The sequence below is a fragment of the Schistosoma haematobium genome, chromosome ZW, assembly GCF_000699445.3.
Source record: "Schistosoma haematobium chromosome ZW, whole genome shotgun sequence".
In the NCBI taxonomy this organism is placed as follows: Eukaryota; Metazoa; Platyhelminthes; class Trematoda; order Strigeidida; family Schistosomatidae; genus Schistosoma; species Schistosoma haematobium.
In genome coordinates, this window is record NC_067195.1 from 70,515,795 (window position 1) to 70,539,647 (window position 23,853).

The following is a 23,853-nucleotide window of genomic DNA, read 5'->3' on the forward strand; positions in this document are numbered from 1 at the left end:
CCTCAATAGTAGAGACAGAATATTTACTCACATGTTTTGGTGGTTTAATTTTACTAACGAATATTTGAATAAATTTATTATGTATTGTTTGTTTGAATCTTCTCATTAATGTTTGGCACTTCAATTGGTCAATCTCATATGTACATCGTGTATAGATTACCTCGAGATTGCCTTAGGTCACAAGCGTTGAAATCAGAGATAGATGGTGGCTGGCAGTGGAATCCAGGACTCATGCTTCGTCTTATTTGGAATTTGTCAGCTGGATGTACCTGCAGTCCGCACAGGATGCACATATGTCAATGAGAGACTGATCAATTGCAGTCCTAAACAACAATGAAAAGATTCAAACAAAAAACATCAAGTGAATTTAAACTTCATCCCGTTACACAATCAAGTGGCTATCAGCACTCGGCACCTAGTGTATAACGTAATGCTGTTTGAAGCGAACGGTACTGGGTTAGAGTATCGGAGTGAACATCCACCTGATGAGTCCCGAATAGGACGAAAGGTGCATCCTGGTTTTCACTGCTACCGATCGTCTATCTCTGCTTATAAATATTTGCACAGTTGTGATTCAAATGTAAGTGAAAACTTGTGAGACAGTATTCGTTGTAGTAAAACAAACGAGTATATATATACGCTGGATGTGGTGAATAGGCGTTTCTGAGATGTGAAGTTGGTGAACCATTTATAAACTGTTTGTCAATCATAGTAAGTTTAATCAGTTCATAATGACGAGTTTCTTTTCACCTTTATGTGTTAGCTGAAAGAAAAGATATATGACAACTGATTTTCGGTGTTTTAAAAAAATACAAATATTACAATATTCTAATTCATGTAATCCAAATATTCTGTTGATTAGTTGATATTACTATGTGTACTGCAATTTTTCACTTTTTAAAGCTTGGTATTATTAAAGTAAAATTTCAAATATTTCTAATATATTCCTAAGTAAAAAGTCACTTGGTATTGTTTGCCTGTATCTCCTCATAGGGCGAAACGCGCGTCCTGGATTCCACTGCTAGCCACCTTCCACCTTTGCTTATATTGATAAGTAAACTGAATTTTATACAGCTCATCTTTATGAAATGTACAATTGTATTTACACACAATTGGTTTTTATATATACTGCCATAATATGTCTGTACATTAAAACGTTATATTTTTTGCAGTCTATTAAATCGTAATAGTTAAAAAAAGTGGTTAGTGGTCATAGAATTACTGTTCAGTGATCTAAATTTAATGTGTTCGATATATATTATGAATGTTTCAGGTTTTATCAGATATTGGGTTGTAGTTGTACATTGCTGAGGAATCCTATTAGAGTGCGAAATCATCACTGAATACTCCATGCTTTTCAATAGCTATTTAACCTGCGTCTTCATAAACGTGGTGGGGGGAGGGAGATGTTCGTACTGATAAATCTATATAAACCCTTTATCTCAAGTCATCACAGTTATGTCAAACATTTAACTATTAGATCTCTTGATAAGTGAAAATAATTGAACGTAAATCCATGAACAAGCGTTATATGTTTACGTCAAGGATAAAATATTTTATCAGATGAAAGTTGACAAATATATGTAATTGTTTTATGACCTGGTCCAAATTAATTTAATTAAAAACACATTTATATATGGCTACAAACATATATGCATATCAGGTAAAACTAGTTACCAATCGTTTTTAAGGAAAGTGTTTTTCTCAACAAACATTTACTATTCTCCATTTGTTTTATTTGTTACTGTTAAAGTCTCAGAATTCAAATTGACCAATCATAAAATTTAAAAATTTATTTTGGTTGTACAACGTTCATTTATCAATTGGTAAATGCTGGTTTTAATCTTAATTTCATAATTAAGCAAAGAAGAGGACACAACTTATTGTATTTCAATACAAATGAATTACTTTATTATCATTAACGACTATCTTATTAAAATGGTATAAAGAGCAAAACTTGTCATTATATATGGTGACCTGTCGCTGTTAAACTCTCATGTTAGTACTTTGTTTGACTGATTTGAACAGGAAAATAATAATTGTTCTCGTGACGATGCACCAGATCAAAACACGATATACAGGAAATGTCAACTTTTAGTGGACCATATGGTAACATCAAGCTACTATTGATGGTAGCTATGATATTTATCTGTATCAGTTAAAATGAATCCAGAACTACAGCCAATTATCATGAATTCTCATTTAGATTCAAATTATGCAACTGGTACATCTACTAACTTATCATCAACCAATCAAGCTGAAATCAGTCTCGAGTCAAACAATAATTCTAATTCATACATAGGATTACTAAGAAATTCGTCATTTATTAATAAAAGTTTAAGTCTTGTTGAAAAATTTAAAATGGGATCAATGTTGTCTGAACTGAATACAACAAATAAATCTTCGGGAAGCGAAGAACATGGACGAAAATTTCAACAACCGTCACAAGAGCAAGAAAAAATCATTAGACCTTCAATACTTTCACAGAGTGTTGATTTACAGACAGGAATACATGATATATCGTTTGTCGATAATTCAACTTCAAAACAAGCTGATTCTTCATTAAAACATGAAAATAATATGAAGAATAAGAAATTATTTCCTTCAAATGAATCAATCAAGGATATGGAGATAACACGATCAACGGTTAAAAAACGTTCACCATCAAAAACAGTTGAAAAACTACATTCAGGTGATAAAATAAACTCGATGTCTCATTCAAAAACTGTGCATGGTTATAGAGATATAGCATACATTAGCCTTGAAGCTGCACCAAAATCAAATATTTTGTCGACGTCTATCGATGATTCATCACCGATAACTATAAAACCATCTAGCAGGAATAGGTCAGGGATTACTAACTTCAGTCATTGTCATTATGATAACTATCCAATACTTAGTGATAATGACCACCAGTTTGGACGCGTTCATAATGATCTTATGGAAAGCAGTAAACAACATCAATACGGTACTTCAAATGATCGTATTGATTTTAAAATACCTACCATAAGAAATGTTGTTTTAGCTACTCCTTCTAATGAAACATATCATAATCAGCAGAACACTCCATATTCTAAGTGTTGGAATAATGTTGTTGAATTTAATAACTTATCAAGGTCTTGTAATTCTGTATATTATCACTCACCAAGACAAGGAAACTCCTGTAAGACGGCAGATACAGAAAGAAGTAATAAATTACTTGATGAGTTACACAGACTATATATTCAGCTGAAAGAAGCAGAGAATGAAATTTCTGAACGAGACTCTTATATACGTTATTTGCAGAGTATTATATTCAGGCGTGATCAGCTGATTCAACAGCTTATAAAACAAGTTCCTGAATCATATATTCCGGAAGAATACTATGAATCGATCAATGAGTTGAAAGGATATACAAAATCTGTCCTTACTGATTTTCAAAAATCAAAACAAATACAAATGTATCATAAAGGTGTAAAACCTTATGATAAATCAAATGTACCCAGTATTAATGTGTCAAAAAGGTGGAATTCGGAACAGTTAGCTCGTTATAAAAATAACAGAAATTCATATCTTAAAGCTAATGTTTCTGGACTTGTTGAACAGCATGAAACTTATTCGAGAGATATTAATAAAACAAATGACGTGAAAATAATAACACCTACTCCGGTTAACACTACTAACAACAGTCCAATTATAAGCAGTAATTCTCACAATAAATGTGATCTACCATTTAGTAAATTGCAGTATTCTAAATCAGGTACACTTATTAATTTGAATAATACCAATGAATATAATGTTGGAAACGTTACTAACAGTAATGTAACAGATGGAATGAAAACAAATGATAACAAGACATCAGGGATTGGAATGAATTTACAAATTATATCTAAATCACGTGTTAAACGTAATGCTATATCTGGAGAATCAGAGAAATATCTCCCACCTCCAGCAAGTCACTTATCGAATTGGCCTAAAATTGAGAAGCCAGCACAGTAAGTATTATGTTTATAAATTTTATATATATATATATATATATATATATATATATATATAATATTGAGTTATTGTTTTCTAACAGATATTGTGTAAACTTAATTCACTATGAATTGAAATAAGTAAGAAAATAATTTACCAAAGGAACCTATTGTAAACTATTACTACATCGTTGTTTCAAGGACTGACATACTAGGAACGTATTTATGTTGAAATACGAGAACTAAACAGATATATTATAAACAGAGATGGATGATATCTGGTGGTGAAATCCAGGATGCACATTTGGTCCTATTCGAGATTCGTCAGGTGAATGTCACTGCGTCATTGAGTTAATGTTCACCCCGGTATTCGGACCCTGTATTCTCCACTTCAAACGCCATCGCGTTATCCACTTAGCTACTGAGTCCTGATGGCCACTTGCTTGTGTAATGGGGTGAAGTTTAAATTCATTTTGTACATCCAGCTGACGAATCCCAAATAAGACGAAACATGAGTCTTGGATTCCATTGCCAGCCACCATCTATCTCTGCTTTTAATGCTTGTGACTTAAGGCAATATCGAGGTAATCCATACAGGATGCACATATGCCAGTAACAGACTGATCAATTGCAGTTCTAAATATTAATGGGAAGATTTATGTGAACAATACCAAGTGCATTTTAACAGATATAGTTAAAGTTTGACAGCTTTGATAAGTTTTTTTCATTATTACGCCGCAGCTTCATTACGCTATCGATAAATAACTACTTTTATTTCGGGATAATGTGAGGTATTCTTATAACGCTTATCTTCCAAATAATCCTTAGGAACTCTGAATGTGAACAAACACAATTATCTTTTATGTGCTCTATAATCGCATGAAGTATAACAATATTGGAGCCTAGGTTCTTGTTGCTAATGTACAACTCTATGAATCATGTTCTGCAACAACCTGGTCGGAAACCTAGTATAAGATTTAAATGCCCCCTGTTAGATTTATAATTCACGTAACAACGTTAGTTTTTAAATTACTGTACAAATACAAACCATCCGTTGTTTGAAATAAATAGAAAATAGACGTGTATATATAATTACTGAAATAAAAATGTATTAGTATACTACACTGTTATGTAATCTGTAAGTTCATATTATGATAAAAGAGTAAATTAGTTGTAGGTATGAAAAGAGGACACTGTTTTAATTGGATAAAATTGTCAACGAAGTATAAAGGAAATGTAATCATAACTGATATTACAAGCTTTTAAAAACAATTCAGATGTTATAATTATTAACTAATCACTTTTTTGTGTCTACTTAAAAGTCGGCAAGAATAAAAGTACACATTAGTTTATATTGTTCTGTTGTTTCTCCTCTGCCTGCTTTAGATTATAGCAATATTCAGGACAATTAATCTTGCGCATTTTATTTTCGTTATGTGTAATGTCATCATTCGAAATTAATATTTATATAAAAAGATTAACAGAGCAATGATATATTCCACTCCAATAAGTTTTTCATTATCATTCTATGATTATATATATGCATGACAAACAAAGCCATAATGATACTGGTTTCAATTTGTGATAGTTATAAATTCAACTGAATCTATGGAGTCAGGAATATAGAGCATACAATTCGAAAGTTCATCATATTATAACAAAATACTATTCGGCATCATCGAGCTAACAAGAATTATGGTTGAGCAAGAGTTCTATTATCTCTGATTAACATAGGACATCAAACTGACTGGAATAAAATGTTTAAAGTTATTCCTTACATCCTATCAAAAATGTCACATGATTTATTGTTTGTTTCTGCGCACTACTGAAACTATCAAAATCCACATTCATAAACCAATTCGTTGTAATGTAAGGGAAATTTTTATAGTCACTCTACTTATAGCTTGACCATCGATATGACTTACACCAAAGTGTGTCGTCAGAAAACTTTGATTCATTTAACCTCGTCGTATTCTTTCTAATTTTTTTAAACTTTTATGTTCTCAAAAGTTCCTAATATTTACCTTTTTATTCCTACATAAGTCTCACTAGACTGACTTTAATCAAAATATTTTGTTAACTCTTGTTATGTTTTATGGAATATGTAAAGCGCTAACCTAAATATCTTTAAAATTTCTACATATACTTACTTTATTCGTAAGAATTACCTTATCGTCTCTGTTTTAGTCACTTGGCTAATCATTCGACATCATTTTCCTTAACACCTGTATAATTATTATATTATGTAACACTACTATCCGATTAGTATTGTTTTATTATATATATATATATATATATATATATATATATATATATATATATATATATATATATATACAGAAACATGATGATAAACTAACTGAGAAGAGATATTTCAGTACTACCCGTCGTTTCTTAATAGATGAAAATCTGTGTATACTGAAAAAGTATGAGACGATAAAACTAGTACAGAACATGAAAGATGAAGTTTTTGATTGAGATCATGAACCGATTGATGTTAGACCACCATTGAATACCTGGAAGCACTGGACGGCCATTTCGTCCTATTGTGGGACTTCTTAGCAGTGCGCATCCACGACTCCGCTAGCGGGATCAGAACCCAGGGCCTTCAGTCTTGCGCGCGAACGCTTAACCTACTGGACCACTGAACCGGCATCCAATGGTGTTAATGTCTAACCTCAACCAATCCACGACGTTGCTGAGAAGTCCCACAATAGGACGAAACGGCCGTCCAGTGCTTCTGGGTATTCAGTGGTGGTCTAACATCAATCGGTTCATGATCTCAATCAAAAACGTAACAATCTCCACAACGCCTAAACTGATAAAAATGAAGTTGTTGCTATGAACATACCTCAAGGTGTTTACTTATATTGCCGAATTGTTTGGTATCATTCACTAGATCAAGCTGAATGGGATTTTCGAGTGACAAGTTTAGTTGTTACATTCAAAGAGTGGGGATGATTTTCGAAATTTAAGCTATTTAATCTATGACTTCAGTATTTTTATCAAGATCACAAATGAGATCATTAGTAAGAACTGTTGAGAAACTTGAGAATATAACAAAATGTTATTTGCATAAATTCGAGTTTAACGTAAATATTTGGGTATAGTACGCAGTTAGTGAAAAAACTTAACAGATATAAAATTTTGAGACATGATAAACAATAAGACACAACTTTCAAATTTTCAAAACCCATAGTCTAATGAAAAATTGATCCAGATAGTCAAAGTCTCAAGTTTTATTCAACTATCCATTAAAAGTGTGACGGAAGAGATTTACTTATTTTAAAAACGACCACAGATGTAAATTTGAATCTCTATGACTACTGATTTGGTGTTGTTTTACTTGTATCTTCCGATTTTTATTTAGGACTGCAATTGATCAGTCTTTTGTTGGCATATGTGCATCCTGTGCGGATTGCCACGATATAGTCTTAAGTAACGAGTTGTTTAAGCAAAGATGAATAATGGCTTGCAGTGGAATCCAGGAAGCGACTCCCAAATAGAACGAAGCGTGAGTCCTGGATTCCACTGCTAGCCGCTAACCATCTTTGCTTAAAATCTCTTGATTTGGTTATTGAATTCTAAAAGATTTATTGAAACAGTATTTTTGAATTACTTTTGTTAACAAAGAAAACTTATTAAGAATTTTTCTTAAAAATTAGTCTATAATTAAAGAAATGGACATGTAATCACTAACTTGCGTTTACTTTCAATGTTACATGTATTTCAAAGCACAACAATTTTTGTTCTTTTTCTTTTTAAGATATTAGTTATTTATTGAATCATTTAAAACTGGAAGTACTAGTATTGTTTACTGAAGTGTAATATAAATCTAATTGTAATTTATTACAAGATTTGTTATTGTATTTAATAGAATCGATAAGAAAACCGTATTCTGTTTGTCACAACAACTAATAATTCTGGAATTGTATATTATAGTTCTTTGTTGATTTTTTGATACCTAACAAAACTTCTTACCTCTTTGCCTTTAGTTTGTTTACAATGGTTCGCTAGTCACTTTTAACAGATTATTAGAGAAGGGGTTTTGTGGAGATTTTAATAATTTCAGTAGTTGAAATCATGAGTCAATTGAAGCTAGACCATCATGGAAAACCTAAAATTACTGGGTGGCCGTTTCGTCCTATTGTGGGACTTCTTAGCAGTGCACATCCACGACCCCGCCTCGCAGGATTCGAACCTAGGACCTATCAGTATCGCACTCGAGGGCTTAATCACTAGACCACTGAGCTAGCTGGCATCAAGTGGTGTTAATGTCTAACTTCAACCAATCCACGAAATTGAGCGGAATATTCCAGCTCAGTGGTTTGGAGGTTAAGCGTTCGCGCGCAAGACCGATAGGTCCTGGGTTCGAACCTCCCGGGAGGACGGAATCGTGAATGCTGAAAATTAACAATAATTATTGCCTTTCGTCTTCTTCATTTTTCTTCCCGTGAAGTAATACAGTTAATCATAATCATTTTTGTATACACAATGTAACTAAGATGTATCGAAATCAACCTTACTCATCTAAAATACTTTAATATTATGTATTTGTTAGTAGTAATGTTATTTTGTATGGAATTAATTGCAATATAAAACTCAATTTGTATCGGAACAAAAAACATGCTGGTTCAGAGATGAGTCAGAGGTTTGTTTGAATGGGTTACATGGAGATAGAGTTTAATTTTTAGGTTACTGTTTGACTTCAGTAAAATTATTATTGGTCTGTTGAAAAGAGAAGCTTAAGACTTTTATCTTATAATGATTTTATATACGGTGTGTACAATGTGTTTTCCAAGGAATCTGCAACACATTTACTACAGTTCATTCTACTTTAGGCACTGTTTAAACATGTTATTAACTTAATAGTTTAATTCATGGGTTCGAATCCCGCGAGCGGGATCGTGGATGAGTACTGATGAGGAGTCTAATACTAAAACGAAACGGCTGTCCAGTGCTTCCAGGTTTTCCATTTCGGTCTAGCTTCAATTGACTCATGATTTCAACTACTAAGATTATTAAAGAACTAATTGTTCTTCTAAAAATCACATGAAGAACGATAAACTAAAATCAGTGAGCTGATTGAACTTAAGCAGATATACGATCTCCTAGTAAGACAGACTTCATTTATACATATTTACTGGTTAGTTAGTTAGTTTGTCAATATACTGTATACATGTATCGATAAATTATACTAATATTTATCCCAACGTCTTCGGAATGCATCTGTTAGTATTGTGAATACAATGTAAGTGATTGGCTTTCATCTTCACTTAAGCCTAATTACAATTCAAATTCATAGATAGTGGGAGTGGGAAAAATTTTGTTTCCACTCATTTATAGAATCATTTGATTATCATCTTCGGATACCTAATTTGAACAATACCTCAACTATTTGGCACACTGTGAATCTATTATAAATTCGAAGGTACTAATTATTGAATTAGTTTGGGATAGAACTGTAACGCTAGATACACAATTATAATATGAATGTCTCTTTGATATTCATAGAAAATGATACATAAAAATAGGTGCAATATATAAAAATTAATTTGCAATTGAAAGTTTAAAGGATACCATTTTCTACCGTAACTAACATAATTTAATTTATTTATTAGGACTCTATAATTAGATTGCAAATTGTATGAAAGCTCTTACACGAATTATTTGTAATGCTATTTTAAAAAAATTATACAAATAGCATCGATTGTTTGTAATAAATTAGAAAATGCTAAATCTATAAGATTAAAATAGCTCAACTAGCCGTTTTCATTCTGATTGTGCAATAATAGACTCTATAGATGCTGAAAATGAACCGTTTCAACGTGAAATTATTGGTTTTTATTAAATTAGAATGGGGATTGGTGAAGATTATAATAACTTTTAATGGTTGAATTCATGAATCAATTCAAGCTAGACCACCATTGAATAAATGGAAGCACTGAACGGTGTTTTCGTTCTAGTATGTGACTCCTAGGTAGTGCGCATCCACAATCCTGTATGTAGGACTCGAACTCAGGAGCTTCGGTCTCACGCGTGAACAATTAACCTCTAGACCATTGGGACGGCATCCAACAGTGTTAATGCGCGCTGCTTATGTTACAAACAAACGAATTATCTGTTAGACCAAATATTGTCATATGAATAAAAACAACTTAGTTGTGGAGATCGTTACGTCTTTGATCGAGATGATGAATCGATTGATACTGGACCACCATTGAAAACTTGGAAGCACTGGACGGCCATTTCGTCTTATCACTAGACTCCTCAGCAGTGAGCATCGACGAATTTGTACGATAAATTATCGGAACAGTTATGATGACATACGGTAAGAGAAACAATAGTATAATCACAGGTCAAATGAAATGAATTCCATAAGAGATAATAAAATTGGATTACTTATGTGTTCCGAAGAATAATAGTGTTATTGAAACAATAACAATAACATTAATACATTTGAATAAAAAAAATAAAAACAACAGCACATAGACTTATTCAAGTTAACATCACACAATAGCCATTTCAATAATAACAACTCTTTTTCCACAAACAATCCTAAATTCACATTTAATAATTTAAAACGATGTATTTTATCTTAAATCTGGTCACTTTTTAAACAATACAATTGTGGGACCAGAAGAGTATCTATTGTAAAGAACTTTCTTCCTTTATATTATCCATGTTTTAGTATGATGAGAATTTTAAAATAAGTGAAGTGCATTAATTAAAGGATTACAGAATAGCATACTCAACCTAATAGTCAGTTGTAAGATAGTAACTCACTGATGACGATGGTGGATGTGTCGCTCGATTTCGTGGATTGGTTGAAGTTAGACATTAACACCATTGGATGCCGGCTAGCTCAGTGGTCCAGTTGGTTAATCGCCTGGCGCGAGACTGATAGGTCCTGGGTTCGAATCTCTCGGGGTGCGGGATCGTGGATGCGTACTGCCGAGGAGTCTCATACTAGAACGAAACGGCCGTCCAGTGCTTCCAGGTTTTCCATGATGGTCTAGCTTCAATTGACTCATGATCTCGACTGTTGAAATTAGTACGATCTCCACAAAACCCCTTCTGATACTAATAGTATATTTACCAATAATAAAATATTATACTGTTGACACTAATGCAATTACTTACTTTAAACATTGTTAACGTTGATTGAATAACTTATTCATTGAATCGGAGAACCCTTTTATATTCGATAATTTTTAATGTTTGATTATCTTTCCTTGAAAAAGCTTAGACCAGATTATCCAGCAAAACATTGAATTTATTTTACAAATACATTCTTTCTCTTTGAAATTATAATTGTCAGTTGATTTATTAATCTAACAAAATATCAAATCATTTTCGATAGTTACTATTTTTTAAAATAATTCTTTTAAAGCATAATTCACAATTACAAAATAATCTATCTTTACAAGTTTTTCATTGATTTCAATGTTTTTATAAACAATGAATGAAAAAAATTCATCATTATGTAATGAAAAAGTATATATAAAAACTTTATTAATTATTTTCGTTTATGATTAAGATCATGAACCGACTGATGTTAGACCACCGATGGAGACCTGGGAGCACTGGATGACCATTTTGTCCTATTTTGGGACTCCTCAGCAGTGCATATCCACGATCCCGCTCGTCTGATTCAAACACAGGGCCTTCAGTCTCGTGCACGAACGCTAAACCTACCGGACCGCAGGACCGGCATCCAATGGTGTTAGTGTCTAAGCTCAGCCAACCCACGAAATTGAGTGACCATCTTCTATTGTACTGAGATAGTTACCTGTTTTTACCCGATACAGATTAGCTCCACTGGTCACAGCTTCTCACCAGTACTCCGAGACGTCCCTCACGAAGCTGGTCACTAGTGAGCACACATGTTAATCATCAGTATAGGGGTTGAGGAGATTATTAAGTTTTTGATTGAGATCATGAACCGATTGATATTCATCTAGTCACTAATTGTTTAAATTAACACCAAACCTTGAATGTAGAATAACTAAATTCATTCATTAGTTATTAGCTTTAAAATCCAACTAAATTATATTAAATTTTATAAGAAACATTGATTACCTAATATAACGTTAAATATAATAACATTCTATTGTAGTGAACAAGAACTTAAGTGGGGAAGACTACTTTATTAATGTAAAACTATGGAGTTCTATCGTAAAAATATGAAAACCATGCATTAAATAGGTATTAATATCAAGGTTGGATTTGTTAGTTCCAAATAAATTAAGCGCTGGATAGATAGATAATAATAAATATATTTTTGTTATATCCCAATGAACTGAACAATTATATTTCGGACATTTCGTGATTTGATGTAAGACACTTCTTCAGAGTAAATTAGAGAATCAAAATATAATAAACACAAGTTTAAATAATACGAAGGAAACAATGCGGAATATTTTTGGTATCAATATAACCATATACCGAAAATCGACACAATCAAATCGGTATATTGATTTTAACTCTGTATATCCAATCAGTGCGAAAATTTCCCTAGACCTAAATCCCTTCAGAAGAGCAACCAGGATGATTACTTCAGAAAAAAACAAACTAAAAGAAAAAGAGAATATAATCAACATTTTAAGTTTCAATAATTTTCCAAAGATGATTATTAAAAACACATTAAAATAAAACTGTCCGTCTGTAAATAATAATCCTAGTGAAAGTTCTTGGATTGGTGCTGTGGTTTTACCTTACCGAGAAGGTATGACAGAAGAATTACAACGGATATTGAAAACGTACAAAGTTAAAGCTTTCTTTAGGACAAATAACACTCTAAGATCGCTCGATAACCTTGTAGAATTGGAAAATTTACAAATTAGATCAGTAATAGAAGTACATGCTATTTTTAATAATCACCAAATTGATATTAAAAATATCAAAATAGTTCAGAAAGGCTTTTTCAACTATAGAAACGAGTAGCTGAAGTGTCTCACATTATGATAAATCCTTTTGCCCGCAATAGGAAAAAAGACCTGGATATTCATCCAACTTGGACTACTTATCCAAACAACCACATTTAACCTTATTTATTTTCCACACAATCTACACAAATACACATGAACACACTCAACTTCAACTCCACTACTTGATTTTACGAATGCATATAATTTTCGTACTCACCCTGTAACACAAAAGTTAATAATGATAGGTCATACAAATTCAGCTTGACCAAAAATAAATAGACATTGACATAGTCAGATCTATTATGATTTTGATTGTACCAAAAATATACCACATTGTTTCCTTCGTACTATTTAAACTTGTGTTTATTTTATTTTGGTTCTCTAACTTACTCTGAAGAAGTGTCTTACATCAAATCACGAAATGTCCGAAATATAATTGTTCAGTTCATTGGGATATAACAAAAATATATTTATTATCATACATGAAATACTTTAGTTACAAATCCTCCATCAACTGTCATCTATATCCTTCATGATTCTTCCAATTCTCAATTCCTTTATTATATTTTCTGTTTTCTTCAGTTTAATCTTTTCAACATTCTGCTACCAGACATTCCATTTCTGATTGATGTTACATACTATTTATAATCTGTCAACATAAGTCTCCTACATCACACTAATAAAACTAAATTAAGATCAGTACAGTTTAAATTTAAAGTTTCAAAATATTGTAGTTGATATAATTCTTGTAGGTTGACATGGCTCAAAATCGTTTGCAATGGCGCAGGTGCATACACTCTTTGTGTTCTCCCAAATTTTGATCTCCTGATTCCTCATTGTCTCTTTTGTTCTCTTCCCAAATTTATTTCACTGTATTATACTCTTTAAATAACATCTCCAAACACTAATTTTCCCGATTACTGCTTATACTCTTACTACCTCTACCACTATGGGATTTGAATCGACAACTGCATCTCTGTGCTAATGTGGTATGGCAACTCGAACTGATGTACGTACGTAGAAAGTTCTACGTTGTTACTGACTGACTTGTAGGTTGTAGTTTTATTTGTCAATAGCCTAATTAATTCAATGGAACATTATGTTTGTTTATTCATTTGATCAGTCATAGTTTTAATCAAATAAACTAATCAAAGATCATTTGAATTTCGTTAAAAAGAAATGAAATTGATACAAGCTACCTGTTTTTTAATCACATTTTATTTTTACCTCAGTTTTAATCACTGTGAATTGTCATTGGAAGTATTTTCAAATGAAATTTGTTTATCTAAATACAAACAAAAAAACAACAACATAAATCACTTATTTAATGAAACTAACTCAAAAGGGCAAAAAAATAAGTGGGAAATGAACACAGAATTCGTGAACTTTTATCTAAGGTTTTCCAAAAATATTTTTCTGAATAATCATCTACCTAAATCCTTTTTTCCCCTTGAAAATACCTTAAAATATCCTTTAAGGAAAACTTAACATAAATTAAATTTGTTTATCTATACTTATTTCCGTATGATACAGATCGTCTATTAGAGTAATCATGTCGACAACATTATTATTTATGACTATTATAACTTGTGGCCTATGTGCCCTAGTAATGTATAATGTAATAATACCGCCAATTAGAGAGCAGTCAAGTATCGATCGGATCAATAACGCATAAAGCTCGTACGAGCAGTCTAGAGTACTTATCGGTCCTGTTTTCCACCTAACCCAGCCATTTAAGTCCAGAACATCAATCTCAGACCCTGAGATGTGAATCATTTATTTCAAACATACTGGGTTTAAATACCAACCAGACAGACCACATCGTACCATAAAATAGAAAACAATATTTCTACAAAAATTAGTCAAATGTGGCTGTGAACGGGAGGAGTTATTAATTAACAGACAGGGCATAATTCAAGAATGATAAATCGTATATAATAGTTCAGAGGTCAAAATAAAGTTCACAATGTGAGGGACATGAATATGAATAGTTTAGTTATTTAACAATTATACGATAAAAATATACGCATAGTACTGGGCCATAAATGGATCCCAAAAATTACCACTGATTATTCTTATCGGGGCATAACAATGACATTAACACTGTTGGATGCCGGCTCATTGGTCTAGTGGTTAAGTGCTCGCATGTGAAACCTGTAGGTCTTGGGTTCGAATCTCGCAGGGGGCGAGGTCGTGGATGCGCACCGCTGAGGAGTCCCACAGTGGGACGAAACGGTAGTCCAGTGTTTCCAGGTTTTCTATGGTGGTCTAGCTTCAACTGACTCATGATCTTAACCATTGAAATTACTTATTTAAATGTTGAAAACACAAAATTCAGCGAAGGGATCTCTTTTCAAAGAATTTATTATCAAGCTGTATAATCGTATATATATATATGGAATTTTTTTCTCAAAGTACTAATTCCATGAGGAATTAATACAACATGATAATAAATCCGTTGAAAAGCGATCCTTTCACTGAACTTCGTGTTTTTAATTATTTAAATCTATTAATTTATATCATTATTAAACATGTACACTTGGTTACCGTTTCATTCATATCGTAAAGGTTTGTTGAAATGACTAAACATGTGAATCGTGTAAATACATGTAGAAAATAGATAAATCATGGTTAGAATGAGTTAAATTGTTTTTATTTACATGTTTATATTAAAGGGGAAATCAGTCCTTTTTTTCCTGTTTTTTTTAAGTAGAAAAAACATTAATAAATATAATAACAGGAAAACAAATAAATTTTAAACTAGTTCCTATCATTATTCATTTAAAATTATTGCTTGTATTTCTCATTATTTCTTTGTGTGTGTGTGTGTAGTTTTGCACCAAAATAATTTGCTGAACATTGAAAAGAGCACGTTTATAAATCAAGGAATAATAAACTATATTTTATATTTTATAGAGATATCTAGTTATCTAAGGATTATTAATAAGGACTATAAAGTGATGTAAAATAACTATATAAATCATTTTAATTTCTTTGTTTATTCAGTGGTTTGTGACTTATGATGGATAACTGTATGTTATACAAATTATACATGTTTCATTGCTTAAGAAGTAAACATAATATGGGGATATATGTAAAGTAATCATGTATATAATTGCTTTGGATGATAATTATGTAAGTTGTTATATAAATCATTGATTATAGTCTGAAGAACTAGTAACTATAGTTCTTCAAAGTAGAAGTATAATTCCAGAGGTATTTGCTAATTTTAAACGTTCTTCGTAAATTGAAGGTTTTTACAGTTTGAAGAAATAAAGTTAAAATCATTTTTTAACTAGTAGATTTTTTAAAAAATTAATTCTTATTTAGTTAGTCAGCTAGAGAGTAGGACCAGGCACATATATGCATCGGTTCAAGTTGCCACACCTCATTAGCACAACAAGATGAACAACAAATTCATAGAAGCAGTTACTTCAATGGTAGAAACATATAAAAGAAAGATTTCATATACGGATATGATAAAGGGAGAAATAATTAGTTCGTGAAAAGAAAGTTATGAAGCGATTTTAATTTCATGGTTTCAGGGAAGTCAAAGAGTGTATACATCTACGCCACTGTGATGGATCCTGAGCCATGTCACATAGAGTCTCCAACCATTGGTCACGATAGTCACGCGGACCCCAACCAAGTAGTCTGCATCTACCAACATGGCTCAGACTAAAAGTTAGTGACTTCGAGCACTGATGCCACGTTTTGGTTTGGCCGCCCCTAACTTTCTTCCAACCACCTCCAACACCGGTTAGCATTGCACGACGTGGTAATCGGTGTTCAGGCATACGTAACACGTGACTCAACCATCTCAGTCGATGAAGATTCACAACCTCATCAACTGATTTACCATCATTCCCTAATACCCTGCATCTAACCTCACTATTACTTACCCGGTGATCCCATCAGATGTGATCAATATTGCTAAGACATCTGTGATCAAATACTAGTAACTCACGAGTATCGTCTATCTTTAACAGCAGTGTTTCGCAGCCGTAAAGTAGAACAGAACGAACTGCTGCACAGTTTACTTGTCTCTTATTTGATAGGAGGATATCTAACCTTTGCCATAAGTGACGTAAGTTGGCAGAGTCCAAACGAGTTTTCCGAATCTGTGCTGAGATTTCATCAGACACCAACACATTAGAGCTTATCAGACTCCTAAGATAAGCGAAGTCAACACGTTCGATTACTTCACTTCCTAGCCCTGGTACAGGTGCTGACGCAGGCCAGTCCTGAAGTAATAGTTTGCACCTAGAGGGGAGAAACCCATCCCAAACATTCTGACATTGTTGCTCAGTGCCATCAAAAGACTGTACGTTTTATCAGTGTCTTCACCAAACAGGACTATGTCATCTGTGTATTCTAAGTTAATAAGTGGACCCGGTAGGAGATCAATTCCCGAAGATTCAGTCGATGAGAACGTTGTTTTCAGCAGTAGGTCTACAACAAAATTAAACAGAAGTGGAGAGAGTGGACAGTCTTGACGGACACCATTATAGGTTTCAAAATCAGATGACAGTTCGCCATAAGCTCTGACTCGAATAGGAGTGTTCGAGTAAAGAGCTTTCAAAAGGTTTATCTACTTCTGAGGTACACCCTTCAATGACAGACTCTGCCACAGAGCCTCAGATTAGCTATAGCCCCTTGAAAGTCAACTAGAGTCAGGGGACCTACTTCAATATTCCATTCACGCTGTTTGGGAATAGTGTGTAGTTGTAGGATAGCTGAAGGCCAGCTGAACCGCCCCTTAAAGTATTCCGCCTATCGTTCTGAACGCCTAGGGTGAGAGTAGATAAGAGTGTTGTCTTTTTTCAAGATCGTCTCACTTGCTGTTAACTTCTTAATCTCAGTTTCTTTTGTTAGTCTGAAAAGTTATCTGGTGTTACCTACAGTCGCTTTCGTTGACTATCTCTCATACAGACCAAACCTTCATTTCTAAATCAGTATTCTGATGGTTAGTGGATATACAATAATTCGTGAATTGGTTGAGGTTAGTCATTAACACTATTGGATGCCGGCTAGCTCAGTGGTATAGTTGGTTAATCGCCTGGCGCGAGACCGATATGTCCTGGGTTTGAATCCCGCGGGGAGCGGTATCGTGGATGAGCATACTAGGACGAAACGGCCGTCCAGTGTTTCCAGGTTTTTCATGGTGGTCTAGCTTCAATTCACTCATGATTTCAATAAATAAATAATTGTTTACATCACATATTTATTGGAACTATATTTTTTAAATTTTATAGGTCTTCACTTGTTAAACATGACATACGTCTCTATGTTAATTAATAATTTAATAATTCCAAATAATCCTTTGTTATGTTCACTATTATCACATATTAGTGATATTGTGAAATATAGATTCTCATTTAATTTGAAATAAGTTAAAAGTACACAAAATTAAATTATGTATCTGTTTATATAGTGTATCTTCGAATGTCATTCATCAATTAATTCAAGTAAAGCTTGATTATTACATTTCAACCTTATACATCAAACCCATTCACTTCCTAACAGTATATTAATTATAATCGATAGAAATTCTCACGAACATATTTCAATTTATGGATATGAAACATAAAATGTTTTATCTTTTTTTTTTGTGTGTGTACATTAAGTAGAACGTAAATAGTAGAGGGAAAAAAAAGAAAGAAAAAAAATACCCTACTGAAATATTTCGCTTTGTTTTGATGATACAAGTTAAAAACTCCTTCCCTCTCTCCCCCCCACACTTTACAATGATAAAAACATTAAAAAAAAACAAACAAACAACATAGGTCATTTGAATGATTATTTTGTTCACTATGACGTTTGTTCATTTATCATAATTAATTAGAAAGAAAAAATTACGTTTTTTTTTCTTCATTGAGAACAAAATGATATTTGACATAAAAATTCATTATTAATTGTTTATTAAATAATTCAAAATTTAATTTACTTCTCTAGTTGGTAACAAATAAAAAAGGGCCGATATGATAGATGATTTTATGCATATATTATCTTGGCAACAAAATATGAAAAACATAAATAACGAACAAAAAAATACACACAAAAAAATATTAAAACTTGTGAACTATTTTAACAGGTTTTACAATAGTCTTATTGATTAAATGGAAAAAAAACAATTAAAATATATTGTAAGAGAATTTTATTTCAATCACTATTTGTCAAATCTTGTTTACATTTTTCTTCTTCTTTTTAATTAATGATATTTAGTTAAATTATTTTGTTATAGTTCAGATATGAGTGATTATAATAATAATAATTATTATTATCATTAATAATTACATAATAACATTTGACGTGTAATCTAGAGAAAACCGAATGTCATGTATACAAATAATTGAACTATGAAATATATTCAATATTCATTATGACACTAATATACTTACTTACACCTGTTACTCCTCGTGAAGGAACATATGCCGCTCACCAGCATTCTCCATACAACCCTGTCCTGGGTAATTCTTTCCAGCTCCTTCCAGTTGTTATTCATCTCTTTTTATATGTGCTTCTATTATCCGACGTAATGTGTTCTTTAGCCTTCCTCTTTTACGCTTCCCTTCAGCAATCTAAGTTAGGGCTTGCCTTGTGATGCAGTTTGACGATTTGTGTAATGTATGTTCTATCCATTTCCATCGTCTTTTCCGAATTTCTTCTTCAACTGGAAGCTGGTTTGTTCTCTCCCACAAACTGCTGTTGCTGATGGTATCTGGTCAATGGATGTTGAGTACCTTGCGTAGACAGTTATTTATAAATACTTGTAATTCATTATGACAAACTTGACAGAAAAACTAAGATACCCACTGAGTTCCTTTATCGTCACAGGATCCCTTCAGCTCTTCAGATAATTAAAATAACCTATAGTATCACTGAATGACACTATGGGTTATTGAAATATATTCAGTTTTTAATATATGTAATATAGAGTAGAATAATGTAAACAACATCATTGGATGACCTTTGATAAACATTCTGACTAGGAAGCAATGGATAGTTATTTCCTTTTTAATATAGAACTAATTAGTATGATTCATTTACGAGGTTAACAAGCATCTGCGAAGAATCTTATACTAGGATGAAACAATTGTTCAATGGTTGTTGATTTCCAACAGCTGACTAAATACAGCAATCTCGATAAACGTTTTATACTGAAAATATTATAAGTTTAACTTGTTACTTCATATAACCAATTTGTCACGTTAAAAGAACTGAAGCTAGAAAAACAATCTATGGAATTTCAGCTCAGTAGCTGTAGAAAAATATGATAACTATCACAAGATATAGATATTGCGAATTCGATTATGTGGAATGTCGATGATGTCTAATTCTATAATGTTTAGAATTAGTATGAAACAACTATCCATGACTATGTGGTTTTCATTAGTCTTTTTGGTGAAGTTAGTTCATGATAAAAATTAATTTTAAAATTGTTAAAACCTTTTTCTAACATAATGCCATCTTTTTTCAAAGTGATCATCAAAGTATTCTAATTACAGTTTTCAGTAGTGTTTATTAAAAGAAAATCGTAGTAAATGTCTGACTCAATGAAAAAAATAATGATATATGGTCTTATTTACAAACAGATAACAGTGCATATTTATAAATGTTTTGAAAAGTGAATTTAAAACTCTACTGACTATAGGTGAATAGTTTTAGAGAGATGTCAGTCTATGATGACAATAATCTATCTAATGCTTTGTACTAGTATGACTCACATGCTATTTGAATGTAAATTGACATACTTTATGAGGTAACTTTACTGAGAAATGATTGTACATCTATGCAGTTGTTTTAAATTTTACTACATCTATTTTAGAAGATGAATGTTGTAGATTTAAACCTAAAAATCTGATTCAAGTGTACCTTTCAAGAAATCAAAAATAAGATAGATTAACTACTCCATAGTGGATTAGTTAAAGTTATACATTAACACCACCTGCTGCCGGCTAGCTCAGTGGTCTAGTGGTTAGGCGCCTGAAGCGAGACTGACATGTCCCGGGTTCGAATCCCGCGAGGCGGAGTCGTGGATGTGCACTGCTGAGGAGTCTCACAATAGGATGAAACGGCTGTCCAGTGCTTCCAGGTCTCCCATGGTGGTCTGGCTTCAATTGACTCATAATCTCGACTGTTGAAATTACTACAATCTCCACAAAACCCCTTCTGATACTCCACAGTCCTTTTTTTTTACAGTTAATAAAATCTCGTTTTGTGATGATAGCCACCTATGTTTTTATTCACAGAATATTAAAGAAAGCGCAATCTAAAGTTCATACCAACTAAAAAGATCTTTGTAAATATTTGCCAAGATATAAAATCATTAATTGGTATAGAAATCATGTCATCCAGAGCTTGATGTCAGTTTTTTTCTAAATGTTGATAAGGCTATAAAAAGAGATTTTTAAACCAGTCTATATAATTCTCAAATTGTTTATCTGTACAATGGTTAGGAATTTAAGTATATGATCTTGATGAATGATGATTTTATGAGATTAAGAATAAAACTGAACATCTAACAATGAACTATTCAACATTAATGAGTGATTAAAACATAGAAGACATTAAAATTATTTGATAAAATCTATCTGCTCATATTTCCTGATCTTTATTGATTCATTGTGTCATTAGACTGATGCTTGGCCGTTTTAAATATGATACTTGATAGTACTTTATTATATTCTACAAAAAGATTACCTATCTATTAAAATAAATGTTTGTTTAATAGGATTATACTTTACTTGACACTTCTATTGGTATAGCACTTCTATTGAATATAGTTGAACAATAGGCAACAACAACAAAAAATAATGTTTTTAAGAAACCTTAGTTAAGTTGATTTCCCAGAACGGTATTTATTATATGAATGAAGAAATTGAAATGAAAATGACATTTTCATTGTTTATTAATATACATATATTTATTTATTTATTTTTCTCTAGTTTGTTTTCTTTCAAATAGCATGACCTTAAAAGCAAATGATATATATATATATATATATATATATATATGCCTGCCTTGTAAACAATAACAACTCTATATAGTATATACAAGGACAATGAATTGATAAGAAACAAATGGAATTGTTATTCTTAAAGAAGAATAAATAGATATCATATTCTTTTACTAAACAACATATGATCCTAATAAATAGAAGCAAATAATAATAATATAATAATAATAATAGTAATAATGGGAAATGTTTTGTTTTGATAATTCTGTATGAAAACGTTATTATGCATTAATTTGATCCATCTAACTAATAATGATCATAGTTTATTAAACTGTATTTATCTTATCTATTTGTAATATAGAAACAAAGAAAGTTGGTCAGTTTTATTTCTAGAAAGATTAAAATTATAATGAATAATGGTAAAATTATATCTGATTTGAGGAACGTTTTAATAAAAGACCCCTATTTATTCTGATCATGGATCTTAAAATTTCACTTAACATATAAGCAGATTCAAGTTAATATTCTATATGATTCATATTAACATAAACAATTTTATTGTATTTTGTTTATCACAATCCTAAATTCATATGCTTTAAACGATGTACTTTGCCCTTAACTTGGCTATTTTTCGGATTATTAATTTGGATATATAATTGTAGAAATCATGAGTCAATTGAAGCTAGACCATCATGGAAAACCTGGGAGCACTGGACGGCTGTTTCGTCCTGGTATGGGACTCCTCAGCAGTGCGCATCCACGATCACGCACCCCACGGGATTCGAACTCAGGACCTACTGGTTTCGCGCGCGAGCACTTAACCATTAGACCACTGAGCTAGCCAGCATCCAATGGTGTTAATTTCTAACTTCAACCAATCCACGAAGTTCCGCCACCGTACACCATCGTCTTCAGTGAGTTCCTATCTCACAACAGACCTGGTTGAACTCCACTGAAATGCGCACTGCTGAAGAGTCCCAACTCATGGTTTCAACCAGTGAAATTTCTAAAAATCTCCACAAAACCCATTCTGATAATATAATTGTAGAACTTGAAGAAAGTTTATAGAATAGAATATTCTTCGTTCAAATATTAGTCTTTCAATATGATGGGGATCTTTAAACGATTAAAACGTTTTAATAATCATGAGATTATTTTTATTCATGAAAATATGGATCAATCCAATGAACAATTCTGTATGAAAATATAAAGAAATTCACGTGTACTATATTTTTCCGTTGATTCATGTATATTTGCTAAGAAGTAAAATCATTATGTGGTACAGAAATCATATGATTTAGGGCTTGATGATTTTTAAATCAGTCTACAGAATTCTCGAATTGTTCATTTGTAAAATGGTTAGGAATTTAAGCATGTGAACTTAATGAATGATTTTATGATCATACCCGGATAGATCAAGATGTATGTAAATCATTGGTGTGAGTGTCATCCAATACAAAGCATAAATGTAAACTGTGTTTACCGAAAAATATTACTGGCACAATTAGTATAATAACATACAAACATTTGAATTTTAATCACATCTTTATTTTGAAGTGTTCAAAGTGCTTTATAGAAATTTTGTCATCGAAAAGATGATCAGAGTCATTGAAATATGCACCGAAACATGAAACCCAGTTAATCAGTAGTATAAATTAAATATTTATATACAATATTCTAAAAGAAACTAAAGAACATACAGTGGTCTAAAACCACGAGTTGGTTAATACAAAAAGGAATAAAACGCGTGATGGATGGAATATGAAAGTAGATTGTTTATAAAGACTCGGTTTATAGATTGGTTTTAAAAATTACTTTTCACAAAGACTTACTATGTAGAACAGCATTTGGGAACCAGTACATTTTACTAGGTAGACTAGGCTGTCGTTATTGTTGGTAAATTCTGCGTCGAAGAACGATTTCAGTACCACTCCAAGGCACTTGTAATCATCTAGAACTAGAGTGAAGGCGACAGAAACAGAGTACTGAGAAACAACAGCTAAAATTA

The 23,853-nt window shown here is 32.1% G+C and overlaps 1 protein-coding gene across 1 annotated transcript in view; it reads left to right on the forward strand.

The window, feature by feature from the left end:
- The first annotated feature begins 1,865 nt into the window (after positions 1–1,865).
- The window catches only part of PRKG1_1 (cGMP-dependent protein kinase 1), a 76,117-nt gene continuing 54,129 nt past the window's right edge, over positions 1,866–23,853 (forward strand). The window contains exon 1 of the mRNA XM_051212191.1: positions 1,866–3,974. Coding sequence (XP_051072344.1) covers positions 2,164–3,974 — 1,811 coding nt within the window. The 5' untranslated portion in view covers positions 1,866–2,163. The remainder of the gene's footprint in view (positions 3,975–23,853) is intronic.